The sequence below is a fragment of the Entelurus aequoreus genome, linkage group LG04, assembly GCF_033978785.1.
Source record: "Entelurus aequoreus isolate RoL-2023_Sb linkage group LG04, RoL_Eaeq_v1.1, whole genome shotgun sequence".
NCBI lineage: Eukaryota > Metazoa > Chordata > Actinopteri > Syngnathiformes > Syngnathidae > Entelurus > Entelurus aequoreus.
In genome coordinates this window covers 35,489,246-35,505,073 of record NC_084734.1, presented here as the reverse complement: position 1 = coordinate 35,505,073, position 15,828 = coordinate 35,489,246, and the positions used below count along the sequence as shown (strand labels likewise).

General features: G+C 40.0%; 1 protein-coding gene across 1 annotated transcript in view; it reads right to left on the bottom strand.

Moving 5' to 3' along the window:
• Window positions 1–15,538, bottom strand: part of iyd (iodotyrosine deiodinase) — an 83,799-nt gene extending 68,261 nt beyond the window's left edge. The window contains exon 1 of the mRNA XM_062044702.1: window positions 15,090–15,538. Within this exon, the coding sequence (XP_061900686.1) occupies window positions 15,090–15,195 (106 nt within the window). The 5' untranslated portion in view covers window positions 15,196–15,538. The remainder of the gene's footprint in view (window positions 1–15,089) is intronic.
• Window positions 15,539–15,828: the final 290 nt, after the last annotated feature.

Sequence of the window (15,828 nt, the reverse complement as noted above, 5' to 3'; positions counted from 1 at the left end):
TACTTCACAAACACGTTCCTTTTTTTATACCTTTTTTTTTTTTAATCAATACTTTTCCCAGCTGCTCTTGTTTTTTCTGTACATCCACAATAAGCAATCTTGTTTTTAAAAATGTAACGTAAAGTGTGCGTGTGATCTGTTTTTTGCTGACAATAAAAAATGCAGGAAATCTGCGCCATTTTAAAGAGAGGCCGTGTGGTGGATTAGTAGGACAGGAGCTCAGCCGAGTAGGACTTTATTGCTCATTGTGCGCATGAGTTGCCTTTCTCTGCTGCGAGTCTGGCCCCATATGACTAGCCTACTGCCCTACTGTACGCTGTTGCTAGGCAGAGTATGCTCGTTGCCCTCTCGGGGCCCTCGAAGGCCAATGCGAGGAACACGGTGGCGTGAAAGGAGGAGACGGGCAGCTTTTGAAGGCGGGGAATGATGTCTTCTGATTAACCGACACACATTCCCAAACAGCCGTGTGGAATTTTACTGCAGGAAGCGTGCACGTCGCGCGGATGCTGCGTGTCAAGGAGGAGGCTGAGGCGAGGGGTTGGCGACAACGCAAGAAGCTGAGCGTGCGCCTTTAAATTCCATGACCCACTTTTCACAGCTGGGGCTGGCTGGCTGGCTGTTAGGGACTCGTGCACGCTGCCTTGAATAATTGGGACTGCAAGGTGAATGTGAGCGGAATAGCTAAGGATGGGCGCACCGGGCCCCCAACCCTCCACCCCCCTGTATGCTCTCTCAGTCAGCTGGCTGCACACCAGCACATCACATCACCACCAGCAGAGTCCTCAAGTCATTTCCCGGGTAATCAGAAGCGATGGGAAAAGGAAACCGTTGTGCATCAAAATGATAATGTAAAGTGATGGAAGTGTCATGTGAAGATGCGGCACATCATAGCCCCGCTATATCATCCCCCCACCTCCCCATTCTCTGTCCCACATGTTTGTGCCTCTTTCTCCTCCTTCCTGTCTCTCGCCTGCTGGATGCAGTCATCCATCATCGCTCACAGGGATGGAAAAAAAAGACGGACTGTCCCGGCTGGTGAAGAAAAAAAGATAATCACCGCCCGCATCTCTACATGTCCTTTCAAGTGGAAGGGGCGTCTCATTTCTTCTCCGACATATACTGGGACCTGAACCACTTCAGTCACATGACAAGCAATTCACGAGCAAGATGGCGGATGTTAGGGCATGCCGGTGTCTGATCAACCACGTGGTTGACTTCCTCTTACTAGGAGACAACCTCGAGTTGAGTTTGAGTTTATTTGGAACATACATGCATACAACATGATACGTCACAATTTCCAGTGTCTCTATTCAACATGTTCGAAAAGGAGTAGGAAGAAGCAGAGCTTATTTAATCCTACACCCTTTTCCTTTACATAGCAGTTGCTAAAACTTTTGTTCACTTCCTGTTCTCAATTTATTCACAATATACTCCATAAGTAATAACAATAAAAATAAATACATAATAATTGGTGAAGTAAGTTATATTTCATATGGTGAGATGAGTAAGAGTATCTTGAAAATGAAAGGACGGATGAGATAAATTCAGAATGTTTATCATGGTTCTTCTTCTTTGTACTTTGTAAACACTTTAAGTTTAAATAGTTTTTTGAAGAGGATCATATTAGTACATTGTTTGATTTCTTTGCTTAATCCATTCCATAATTTAATTCTACATACTGATATACTGAAGGTCTTAAGGGTTGTACGTGCGTACAAATGTTGTATCTTACATTTTTCTCTAAGATTATATTTCTCCTCTTTTGTTGAGAAGAATTGTTGTATATTTTTGGGTAGCAGATTGTAGTTTGCTTTGTGTATAATTTTAGCTGTTTGCAAATGCACCAAATCGTTGAATTTCAGTATTTTTGATTCAATAAATAAAATAAAGGGTTTGTATGTTCTCTATATCCAACATTATGTATAATTCTAACTGATCTTTTTTGTAACACCGTTAATGAATGAAGTGTACTTTTGAAGTTATTTCCCTATATTTCTGCACATTAACTCAGATATGGTGGTAACACTAGCGAGCAGTAGAAACTGAATACATGAGGAAATCTTGGGAGACTTCAGCTCAGCGAGCATCTCCCACAGCAAAGCATGCAATCATCGCAAAGAGGAAAAGTGATGATAACCATAGACCAGGGGTTAACAACCCAAAAACGTTGAAAAAACCATATTGGACCAAAAATACAAAAAACTAATCCGTTTGGAGCCGCAAAAAAAGAAAAAACTTATATAAGTCTTATAATAAGGCAACACATAATGTAAGTGTCTATATTAGCTATAATAGCCTACTATCAAAATGACTATGTGTCGCAGGCTGAAGCAAAACTTTGTTGACAAAAATGTTGAAATGTAATATTTATTCTACACATTTTTACAATATTGGAAAACATTAGTAAATCAGAGGCTACTCAGAAGGTGAGATAACTGACTCAATTACTGGCTTTTAATGGCCAAAGGTGTAGATGTGTTTGTCCAAGTTAAAAGTAACGGTAGTTCTAATGGATTTATTACAATCTTTGCAAGCTGGGTAACGTTTGCTGTGGTCTGGAACAACATGGCACACAAACAACTATCAGAAATGCAGCCAATATTACATACAGATAATGTGTCATGAGACATGCAAAACTAAATTATATACAAAGAGGATAAAATTAAAGGATATTAAATGAGCTCAAATGTACCTACAAATGAGGCATAATGATGCAATATGTACATGCAGCTAGCCTAAATAGCATGTTAGCATTGATTAGCTTGGAGTCAAATATGGCTGATTAGCACTCCAACAAGTCAAAAACATCAACAAAGCGCACCTTTGTGCATTCACGCACAGTATACAACGTTTGGTGGAGAAAACGAGAAAAAGAAGCGAGTGGAAGTGCTACGGGTTGCTGACCCCCGCAAATGTATGTTGCATTAGCATGGAAACCAAAGTGGTACGTACACGTGACTCCATCCAATTTGCTAAGAAGAATTTGGCTAAAGAACAGAGAGTACATTGCTTACTCTGACTTTATACAAAGAGACTCAACTCCCAGGCACACGCAGTGATCTTGTCATCATGCCGCAGCTGTCGCTACACAGTTTTTATTATTATTTTGCATCCACACTATACAGAGTTTATCTTCTTTTTATACTTGTTAAAAGTGTTACTCATAATGCTATAGACCAGGGGTTCTTAACATTTTTTAACTCGTGGCCCAGCTTTTCCACGACAGAGGGGACCGGGGGCCCACTCAAATATTAACACTGAATGTGTAATCTTACTCTTGATTTGGCAATATATATGTTTCTTAAACAAACCGTTAATAAAACGAAAGTGCAAATGAAAATGCTGCTTCACCACTTTAGTCATAATTTTTGCACTTAAGAACAGACTTCTTCTGTTTGTTTGATATTGTCATTACTGCCACAAGTGGGAGAAAAGTGTATTACAACTCGGTACCACTGCGGCCCATACAGACTACAGCTGAGAAACGCTCGCGGCCCAACGATGGGAGAGCCGTGTATAGAGAGACTATGGCCAACTTGTTTTCAAAGTTGGTAGCAAAGATGGTGCCCTGTCGTCACATGAGGGGCTTTTGACCAATCACTTAAGAGATCCGATTGGTCAAAAGCCCCTTTTTTTGAGTACTGGGCGCCATGTTTGGTCACAACTATGAAACCGAGTTGGTTTTACTCTCCCTATTCAGGGCTCTGAACAATGGGCCCCAGCCCTATGGTTAAGAAACACTGTTGTAGACCATGGGTGAGTCGTTTCGTTGGCCAGGGTGGCTTTCCAAATTTAGCACATATTGATCCTGACCTCTTTCAAGCTCACACAATCATTGATGGCATGTCCGCAAGGCTAATTTGTTGCCACATATCGAACATGACGATCTCCACTACCTTCTATATGGTAATAAGGGGATGTCTAAAGTGTTTTGGCACGTTTTCCCTTTGGCCCTTAGAGCAGTGTTTTTCAACCTTTTTTGAGCCAAGGCACATTTTTTGCTGTTAAAAAAATCCGGAGGCACACCACCACAGAAATAATTAAAAAACGAAACTCAGTTGACAGTAAAATGTCGTTGTCGCAATTGTTGGGTATGACTTTAAACCATAACAAACCATGCATCAATATTGCTCTTGTCTCAAAGTAGGTGTACTGTCACGACCTGTCACATCACGCTGTGACTTATTTTTAGTTTTTTGCTTTTTTCCTGTGTGTGGTGTTTTTGTTCTTGTCTTGCGCTCCTATCTTGGTGGCTTTTTCTCTTTTTTTCGTATTTTTCTGTAGCAGTTTCATGTCTTCCTTTGAGCGATATTTCCCGCATCTATTTTGTTTTAGCAATCAGGGATATTTCAGTTGTTTTTATCCTTCCTTGTGGGGACATTGTTGATTGTCATGTCATGTTCGAAAGCACATTGTGGACGTCGTCTTTGCTCCACAGTAAGTCTTTGCTGTCATCCAGTATTCAGTTTTTGTTTACTTTGTAGCCAGTTCAGTTTTAGTTTCGTTCTGCATCGCCATCCTTACGCTTCAATGCCTTTTCTTCGGGGCACTCACCTTTTGTTTATTTTTGGTTTAAGCATTAGATACCTTTTTACCTGCACACTGCCTCCCGCTGTTTTCGACATCTACAAAGCAATTAGCTACCGACTGCCACCTACTGATATGGAAGAGTAATACACTGTTACTCTGCCGAGCTCTAGACAGCACCGACACTCAACAACAACACATCATTTGCAGACTATAATTACTGGTTTGCAAAAAATATTTTTAACCCAAATAGGTGAAATTAAATAATTTACCACGGCACACCATACTGTATCTCCCGGCACAGTAGTGTGCCGCTGCACAGTGGTTGAAAAACACTGCCTTAGAGGCAAGAGTTTGATACGGTAACAGATTATTTCTAATTTCAATCTCTCCTATGGGGAAAATCGTCCAAAAATGTTATAGGTCAACACACCCACCAGAACAGATTGTGTTGAGGTTTACATTTCTGCTCACTCTACCAAGATGTGTTTCGGAGCTTTTAAGTAAATATTTTATTCTACAAGCACAAGTACAAGCCACTTTCTCAAAGTTATAAATACTACATTAACAGCTTGGGAGTGTGTGTGTAAAAGTATTTTTAATTTCACTACACTGAGCGCATTCATTCCAGCGTGCCAGACATAAATGTTACTGCGTGTCATGCATAGAATATGTAGGCGTGTACTACATTACACTGGGACATTTCTACTACTTCTACTACTACTATATTAATGCAAATACTATGACTATTAGTGCAGCTAAAGTCAAACACACAGGGTTGTGTGAAGGTCTTAGGTCAAGATATTTGACTATTCCAGGGGTTTGGTGCAATCAAAGGGGAACTGCACTTTTTTCGGAATTATCGTTCACAATCATTAGGGAAGACATGACGATAGATGTATTTTTTTGTAATGCATTCTAACTCCTCTCTGAGCTGCCACCTTACCGTGGTAGAGGAGTTTGCGTGTCCCAATGATCCTAGGAGCTATGTTGTCCGGGGGCTTTATGCCCCCTGGTAGGGTCTCCCAAGACAAACTGGTCCTAGGTGAGGGATCAGACAAAGTGCAGCTCGAAGACCTCCATGAAAAATAAAAACAAAGGACCCAGATTTCCCTCGCCCGGACACGGGTCATCGGGGCCCCCCTCTGGAGCCAGGCCCGGAGGTGGGGCACGATGGCGAGCGCCTGGTGGCCGGGCCTGTCCCCATGGGGCCCGGCCGGGCACAGCCCGAAGAGGCAACGTGAGTCCCCCCTCCAATGGGCTCACCACCCATAGCAGGGGCCATAGAGGTCGGGTGCAATGTGAGCTGGGCAGCAGCCAAAGGCAGGGCACTTGGTGGTCCGATCCTCGGCTACAGAAGCTAGCTCTTGGGACGTGGAACGTCACCTCGCTGGGGGGGAAGGAGCCTGAGCTAGTGCGCGAGGTGGAGAAGTTCCGGCTAGATATAGTCGGACTCACTTCGACGCACAGCAAGGGCTCTGGAACCAGTTCTCTCGAGAGGAGCTGGACTCTCTTCCACTCTGGCGTTGCCGGCAGTGAGAGGCGACGGGCTGGGGTGGCAATTCTTGTTTCCCCCCGGCTCAGAGCCTACACGTTGGAGTTCAACCCGATGGACGAGAGGGTAGCTTCCCTCCGCCTTCGGGTGGGGGAACGGGTCCTGACTGTGGTTTGCGCTTACGCGCCAAACCGCAGCTCAGAGTACCCACCCTTTTTGGATTCACTCGAGGGAGTACTTGACAGTGCTCCTCCGGGTGATTCCCTCGTTCTGCTGGGGGACTTCAGCGCTCATGTTGGCAGCGACAATGAAACCTGGAGAGGCGTGATTGGGAAGAATGGCCGCCCGGATATGAACCCGAGCAGTGTTTTGTTATTGGACTTTTGTGCCTGTCACAGATTGTCCATAAAAAACACCATGTTCAAACATAAGGGTGTCCATATGTGCACTTGGCACCAGGACACCCTAGGCCGCAGTTCCATGATCGATTTTGTAGTTGTGTCATCGGATTTGCGGCCTCATGTTTTGGACACTCGGGTGAAGAGAGGGGCGGAGCTTTCTACCGATCACCACCTGGTGGTGAGTTGGCTGCGATGGTGGGGGAGGATGCCGGACAGACCTGGCAGGCCCATACGCATTGTGAGGGTTTGCTGGGAACGTCTGGCAGAGTCTCCTGTCAGAGAGAGTTTCAATTCCCACCTCCGGAAGAACTTTGAACATGTCACGAGGGAGGTGCTGGACACTGAGTCCGAATGGACCATGTTCCGCACCTCTATTGTCGAGGCGGCTGATTGGAGCTGTGGCCGCAAGGTAGTTGGTGCCTGTTGTGGCGGTAATCCTAGAACCCGTTGGTGGACACCGACGGTGAGGGATGCCGTCAAGCTGAAGAAGGAGTCCTATCGGGTTCTTTTGGCTCACAAGACTCCTGAGGCAGCGGACAGGTACCGACAGGCCATGCGGTGTGCGGCTTCAGCGGTCGCGGAGGCAAAAACGCGGACATGGGAGGAGTTCGGGGAAGCCATGGAAAACGACTTCCGGACGGCTTCGAAGCCATTCTGGACCACCATCCGCTGCCTCAGGAAGGGGAAGCAGTGCACTATCAACACCGTGTATGGTGAGGATGGTGTTCTGCTGACCTCGACTGCGGATGTGGTGGATCGGTGGAGGGAATACTTCGAAGACCTCCTCAATCCCACCAACACGTCTTCCTATGAGGAAGCAGTGCCTGGGGAATCTTTGGTGGGCTCTCCTATTTCTGGGGCTGAGGTTGCTGAGGTAGTTAAAAAGCTCCTCGGTGGCAAGGCCCCGAGGGTATATGAGATCCGCACGGAGCTCCTTAAGGCTCTGGATGCTGTGGGGATGTCTTGGTTGACAAGACTCTGCAGCATCGCGTGGACATCGGGGGCGGTACCTCTGGATTGGCAGACCGGCGCGGTGGTTCCTCTCTTTAAGAAGGGGAACCGGAGGGTGTGTTCTAACTATCGTGGGATCACACTCCTCAGCCTTCCCGGTAAGGTCTATTCAGGTGTACTGGAGAGGAGGCTATGCCGGATAGTCGAACCTCGGATTCAGGAGGAACATTGTGGTTTTCGTCCTGGTCGTGGAACTGTGGACCAGCTCTATACTCTCTGCAGGGTCCTTGAGGGTGCATGGGAGTTTGCCCAACCAGTCTACATGTGTTTTGTGGACTTGGAGAAGGCATTCGACCATGTCCCTCGGGAAGTCCTGTGGGGAGTGCTCAGAGAGTATGGGGTATCGGACTGTCTGATTGTGGCGGTCCGCTCCCTGTATGATCAGTGCCAGAGCTTGGTCCGCATTGCCAGCAGTAAGTCGGACACGTTTCCAGTGAGGGTTGGACTCCGCCAAGGCTGCCCTTTGTCACCGATTCTGTTCATAACTTTTATGGACAGAATTTCTAGGTGCAGTCAAGGCGTTGAGGGGATCTGGTTTGGTGGCTGCAGGATTAGGTCTCTGCTTTTTGCAGATGATGTGGTCCTGATGGCTTCATCTGGCCAGGATCTTCAGCTCTCACTGGATCGGTTCACAGCTGAGTGTGAAGCGACTGGGATGAGAATCAGCACCTCCAAGTCCGAATCCATGGTTCTTGCCTGGAAAAGGTGGAGTGCCATCTCCGGGTTGCGGAGGAGACCCTGCCCCAAGTGGAGGAGTTCAAGTACCTTGAAGTCTTGTTCACGAGTGAGGGAAGAGTGGATCGTGAGATCGACAGGCGGATCGGTGCGGCGTCTTCAGTAATACGGAATGTGGTGAAGAAGGAGCTGAGCCGGAAGGCAAAGCTCTCAATTTACCGGTCGATCTACGTTCCCCTCCTCACCTATGGTCATGAGCTTTGGGTTATGACCGAAAGGACAAGATCATGGGTACAAGCGGCCGAAATGAGTTTCCTCCGCCAGGTGGCGGGTCTCTCCCTTAGAGATAGGGTGAGAAGCTCTGCCATCCGGGGGGAGCTCAAAGTAAAGCCGCTGCTCCTCCACATCGAGAGGAGCCAGATGAGGTGGTTTGGGCATCTGGTCAGGATGCCACCCGAACGCCTCCCTAGGGAGGTGTGTAGGGCACGTTTGACCGGTAGGAGGCCACGGGGAAGACCCAGGACACGTTGGGAAGACTATGTCTCCCGGCTGGCCTGGGAACGCCTCGGGATCCCCCGGGAAGAGCTGGACGAAGTGGCTGGGGAGAGGGAAGTCTGGGCTTCCCTGCTTAGGCTGCTGCCCCCGCGACCCGACCTCGGATAAGCGGAAGAAGATGGATGGATGGATGGCATTCTAACTCGTAAATACAGGTCTGCTTACAGCGCAGCCAATGGGAGGTCCTCTATTCAGCCCATAACATCCAAGAAATAACCATTCAAAAACTGCCAACAATACTCCATTTACATTCGTGACTTGAATATAAACCAAGTATTTGTGATATTGTTATTATAAGCGGTACACTTTGATAGCCAATTTAGACCCGTTAAAGGCGAGAATGACTCGCAAAGACGTTTGATTTCACCCCCCTTTTTTTCACGGGGATTAGGAGTCCTTCTTTATCCAAACGAGAATATATGAACATCCTAATAACAGCAGACATTGCACAGTAAGTGATGTTTTATTATGTTTGTTGGCTCTCATGAAGTCTGCATTGAATAATAATCAGTGATGGAGAGGGAAAAAAAGCAAATGTTGCGATTTCTTTTTTTTTGGTAGCCCTCTAGGGCTCGCTCGGCTGGGCCTTATGGATAAGAAACCTTGGTATAGGCTAAATTACAACAGCTAAACACTGTGTAACAAACATTGTGTAGACAATAGAATATGAGCACCGCAGGGATTAATTGCAGTAATTTAGAATTAATAGCACTTATTTTCTAGGGTCACACTGCCACACGCCTACCGACTTGTTTGTACATTAGCGCATTGTTTTTGTCTTGTTGTCCTTGCAGTCAATGGTCCATTGCAGTAATAGGTGACAATATTTAGATTGCAAAAGGGGGCGAGCAGGGTGGGATCTGTATTTTATCCATAGATTCTGTATGCAGTCAAAAACAATCTAGAGTAGCATCCATTACCAAGGCCTTGTTGCTATGGCTGTGGTCCTGTCTGCTGCCTAAGAGGAAATACGAGGATAAAAAGACAGTCCTGAAAAAAGGTGAAAATACACCACGCACCACTGAATTGTTGCAAGAGGGATCTATTATTTGACAGGGTTTTTCCCAGTAGACCGTACCATATAGTTCTTTTGATGGCTTGTCTTGAGTCATAGGTCAGTCAAAGGAGTATTAAACTGCAACATATCAGCACCCTGTTTTAAATACACTGTCCATACACTTTTGGCTGCAGAAATATAGGGTGTGTTTACATCCGTATTCATTTATTGATGAACCATCAAGGCTTTGTGTCTGTGCAGCGAGAAAATCCAACTCCCCCTGGGAACTAATTAGAGAACGTTTGGAAAATCTTTTATCCTTAACAATGACCAATACAACAAGTAATACACAACCTTGAGCCTCACTTCACCTGATTTAGCCATTTTAGGTTTCAATCATTATTTTGTCCTCCTTTCACCTCCCCAGACACCTCAAAGCATCCCCTCCCAAGAGGTGTCAGTTTGTTGCTGTATCAGGCAAATATCTCCTCCCTCATAGCTCCTCCGTGGATGGAATGGTCAAAACAGCTGGTTGCCATGGTTTCCCCAAAGCCAATCAGTAGCTGTTTTACTCCATGGGTTCATGTGGGGGTAGTGTAGCATTGATATGAGGAGATTAGCCACTGGAACGGTAAAGCCTTGCTCAATTATCCTTGGCTTACCTTCAAATAGCTGGTCTGTTTTAATAAGGTTTCTCAAATGTGAATGTATATTAAAAACGTTTTTAACATTTAGAATAAATGATCTACAGCAGGCCAGTGTGGTAAAATACAGATGAATACTTGTTAGTCCAAAATTGTCAAGTACCTAACCCTTTAGTTTTAAATCAACACAAGTCGGCATTCTGTAAATCACTAAATTATGTTATTTTATTTGTTGTTTTCACGAGTTGTATAAAGTGCTGGATAGTCAATTACATTTTAATACAAGGAGTTAGCGCTCCCTCTAGCGGAAAAAAGCAACAAATGCATTTTAATAATCATGTTGACACAATTAAATAAATAAATAAAAACAAACAATAATAATGTGAATGTAGTGTTATTTTGAAATATTATTTAAATAAATCTAAGTGCATCTTCTTACACAATATCCATTATTTATTACATGTATTATTGCACTTTCACTATTTAAACACCTCGCATATTATTATACATATACCGTCATATTGTACATGGTAATTAGGATTTGTTAAATATTGTATATATTATATGAAATATATTATAATATAATAAATCAGTATATATTATATACTGTATATATAATATGTAAATATTACACATATGTTATATTTTATATTGCTACTATGGTACAATTTTAGTCTACTTAATACCTGCATTATCCTTTCTATCCTGTGTAACTGAGCTACTGTGTGGAACAATTTCCCTTGTGGATCAATAAAAAGTTTGTCTAAGTCTAAGTCTAAGTCTATTGTTCTACCACTAAAGTTAATACAATATGTGAATTTCAGGCAAACAATAACAAATGTGAGGGAAATACATTTGGGGGGAGGATTACATTGTAAAATTAAAATCCATACTTCCCTTAATCCAGTAATTGTATGCTTAAATACTTGCTAAACATAAAAGAATACAGTAAAACAACAATACAGTTAAATCGGCCAATCAAAACCCAGCAATTAAATGCCACGCCCCCTACAATCAAATTAAGTAAATGAGTGACACACGACTTTCTGTACAATGCTTTGTTTTAAAGATGTGCTATTTGTATTTACACAGTATGAGAAAATTAAAAAAAAATAATTTTACATTTGCAACCTCATTGTACTATTGGCTAAGTTTTATATTCATAAATGTAAGTTTCTCAATACCCGGCCTGTTTAAAAAATAATTAGAAATTTACTTTAAAACGCTTTCAACCTCTAACAACCAAAAAGCAGTGAAAACTATGAATCGGTGTGCCAAATTGGGATTATTTACGGAACTTGTGTGAGCCTATGGCTTTACATTTGTTACATACGGCGTGGCGAAGTTGGTAGAGTGGCTGTGCCAGCAATTGGAGTGTTGCTGGTTACTGGGGTTCAATTCCCACCTTCTACCTTCCTAGTCACGTCCGTTGTGTCCTTGGGCAAGACACTTCACCCTTTGCCTCTGATGGCTGCTGGTTAGCGCCTTGCATGGCAGCTCCCGCCATCAGTGTGTGAATGTGTGTGTGAATGGGTAAATGTGGAAATACTGTCAAAGCGCTTTGAGTACCTTGAAGGTAGAAAAGCGCTATACAAGTACAACCCATTTATCATTATTATATATATATATATATATATATATATATATATATATATATATATATATATATATATATATATATATATATATATATATATATATTTATATATATATATTTATATTTATATATATATATATTTATATATATATATAAATATATATATTTATATATATATATAAATATATATATATATATTTCTATATATACATATATATATATATATATATATTTATATATATATTTCTATATATACATATATATATTTCTATATATACATATATATATATATATATATATATATATATATATATATATATATATATATATATATATATATATATATATATATATGTAACAAATGTAAAGCCATAGGCTCACACAAGTTCCGTAAATAATCCAAATTTGGCACACAGATTCATAGTTTTCACTGCTTTTTGGTTGTTAGAGGTTGAAAGCGTTTTAAAGTAAATTTCTAATTATTTTTTAAACAGGCCGGGTATTGAGAAACTTACATTTATGAATATAAAACTTACCCAATAGTACAATGAGGTTGCAAATGTAAAATTATTTTTTTTAAATTTTCTCATACTGTGTAAATACAAATAGCACATCTTTAAAACAAAGCATTCTTCTTTAGTTGCTTTATTGAGTTTACAAACCCCTGGCACTGTTTTGTACTGTTGTTGTACTGTTTCTGTATTTGTATTGATTATTATTATTTCTTTGATTGTATGTAAATGTTGAATATAATAAATAAAGGTTTTAACAAATAATAATTTAAAAAAAACGACTTTCTGTACAATGAGGCTGCATTAGCAGCTCACTACCAGTAGGTGTCAGTGTAACAGTTATAAACAACAGGTAGTTTTGCTCGTACACCTTTTTACCATGTCATGTATCAATCGCTATTATTTATTACATGTATTATCAATACCCGACCTGTTTTTTGTGCCTTTAAAAAAGAATTAGAAATTTACTTTAAAACGCTTTCTACCTCTAACAACCAAAACGCTGAGAAAACTATGATGCTGTGCTCCAAATTTGGATTACTTACGGAACTTGTGTGAGCCTATGGCTTTACACATACACACACACACATATATATATGTGTATATATATATATATATATATATATATATATATATATATATATATATATATATATATATATATATATATATATATATATATATATATATATATATATATATATATATATATATATATATATATATGTGTATATATATATATATATATATATATATATATATATATATATATATATATATATATATATATATATATATATATATATATATATATATATATATATATATATATATATATATATATATATACACACCACCGTTCAAAAGTTTGGGGTCACCCAAACAACTTTGTGGAATAGCCTTCATTTCTAAGAACAAGAATAGACTGTCGAGTTCCAGATGAAAGTTCTCTTTTTCTGGCCATTTTGAGCGTTTAATTGACCCCACAAATGTGATGCTCCAGAAACTCAATCTGCTCAAAGGAAGGTCAGTTTTGTAGCTTCTGTAATGAGCTAAACTGTTTTCAGATGTGTGAACATGATTGCACAAGGGTTTTCTAATCATCAATTAGCCTTCCGAGCCAATGAGCAAACACATTGTACAATTAGAACACTGGAGTGATAGTTGCTGGAAATGGGCCTCTATACACCTATGTAGATATTGCACCAAAAACCAGACATTTGCAGCTAGAATAGTCATTTACCACATTAGCAATGTATAGAGCGTATTTCTTTAAAGTTAAGACTAGTTTAAAGTTATCTTCATTGAAAAGTACAGTGCTTTTCCTTCAAAAATAAGGACATTTCAATGTGACCCCAAACTTTTGAACGGTAGTGTATATATATATATATACACATATATGTGTGTGTGTGTATATATATATATATATATATATATATATATATATATATATATATATATATATATATATATATATATATATATATATATATATATATATATATATATATATATATATATATATATATATATTGCATTCTTCTTTAGTTGCTTTATTTAGTTTACAAGCCCCTGGTGCTGTTTTGTACTGTCTTTGTACTGTTTCTGTACTTGCTTTGATTATTATTATTTATTTGATTGTATGTAAATGTTGAATATTATAAATAAAGGTTTTGAAAATTAAAAAAAACAACTTTCTTTACAAGGAGGCTGCATTAGCAGCTCACTACCAGTAAATGTCAGTGTAACAGTTATAAACAACAGGTAGTTTTTTTCGTACACCTTTTTACCATGTCATGTATCAATCTCTATTATTTATGACATGTACTATCAATACCCGACCTGTTTTTTGTGCCTTTAAAAAATAATTAGAAGTTTACTTTAAAACGCTTTCTACCTCTAACAACCAAAAAGATGAGAAAACTGATGCTGTGCTCCAAATTTGGATTATTTACGGAACTTGTGTGAGCCTATGGCTTTACACACACACACACACACACACACACATTTATATATATATATATATATATATATATATATATATATATATATATATATATATATATACATATATATACATATATGTATATATATATATATATATATATATATATATATATATATATATATATATATATATATATATATATATATATATATATATATATATATATTCTTATATATATATATATATATATATATATATATATATATATATATATATATATATATATATATATATATATATATATATATATATATATATATATATATATATATATATATATATATATATATTCTTCTTTAGTTGCTTTATTGAGTTTACAAGCCCCTGGGGCTGTTTTGTATAGTTTTTTTTACTGTTTCTGTACTTGTTTTGATTATTATTATTTATTGTATGTAAATGTTGAATATTATAAATAAAGGTTTTGAAAATAAAAAAATAAAAACGACTTTCTGTACAAGGAGGCTGCATTAGCAGCTCACTACCAGTAGGGGTTAGTGTAACAGTTATAAACAACAGGTAGTTTTGCTCGTACACCTTTTTACCATGTCATGGCTAATAACACGACCCATTTCAAGGACAAGTGGTTGTATGGTTATGGTAAATGGTAACAAGCGTTACAAACGGCAAAAAAAAATAAAACAAGGTGTGTCGTCGCAGTGTCGCCTACCTGAGAGGGAGGAAGGAGGGGGAGCTGAGCGGGGGTTCTCCAGGCAGGTTCTCCGGTTCCTGTGTGACGTCACGAGAAATGGCGGACCAGGATGACAGCGACGCATCTCCTACCGCGTCCCAAGGTGAGCCCACGCACTGTAGAAACTTTATCAAACTCACTTAAAAGACCGCAGGTATTCGTCCCAAAGGGGAACATTTGGAAAATGGCTGTGGTTAAAAGTTGTTTTCGTCGAACGAAGGAGAGCCGGAGCTGTAGTAGTCTGTGGCAGCTAGGGCGCCGGTCACGGGAGGAGGATTAAAAAGAAACCAGTCACTGGACAAGTTGCTCCATGTTTAAAAAAAAACATTTGTTGTCATTTCAGTTTGCTACGAAGTACTCGCTTTTCACTTTTGGCTGCCATTGTTATATATTTGAAAGTAGTAGATAGGCTCCACACCTGCCGCTGACAGCTCCAGGAGAGCCTCGGCATGAAATGACAGGTGTCGCCTCGCCATTACAACCTCGCTTTAAAACATCGCTAAACTTTTATAACCTTCTCAAAATGCCTTTTAAAACCTGCATAACTTATTCAACTAGTAGTGTTATTTCATAAACAAATATTTTACTTTAGAATTGACAGACTTTACTACGCAATACACCATAAAATGTTACGATCAACAAAGCACTTAAATCTTCTGTGTGTTGAAACTAAGAAAAATACAATATTTGTTCTCTATGGTACCTTTTTTATGCGAAT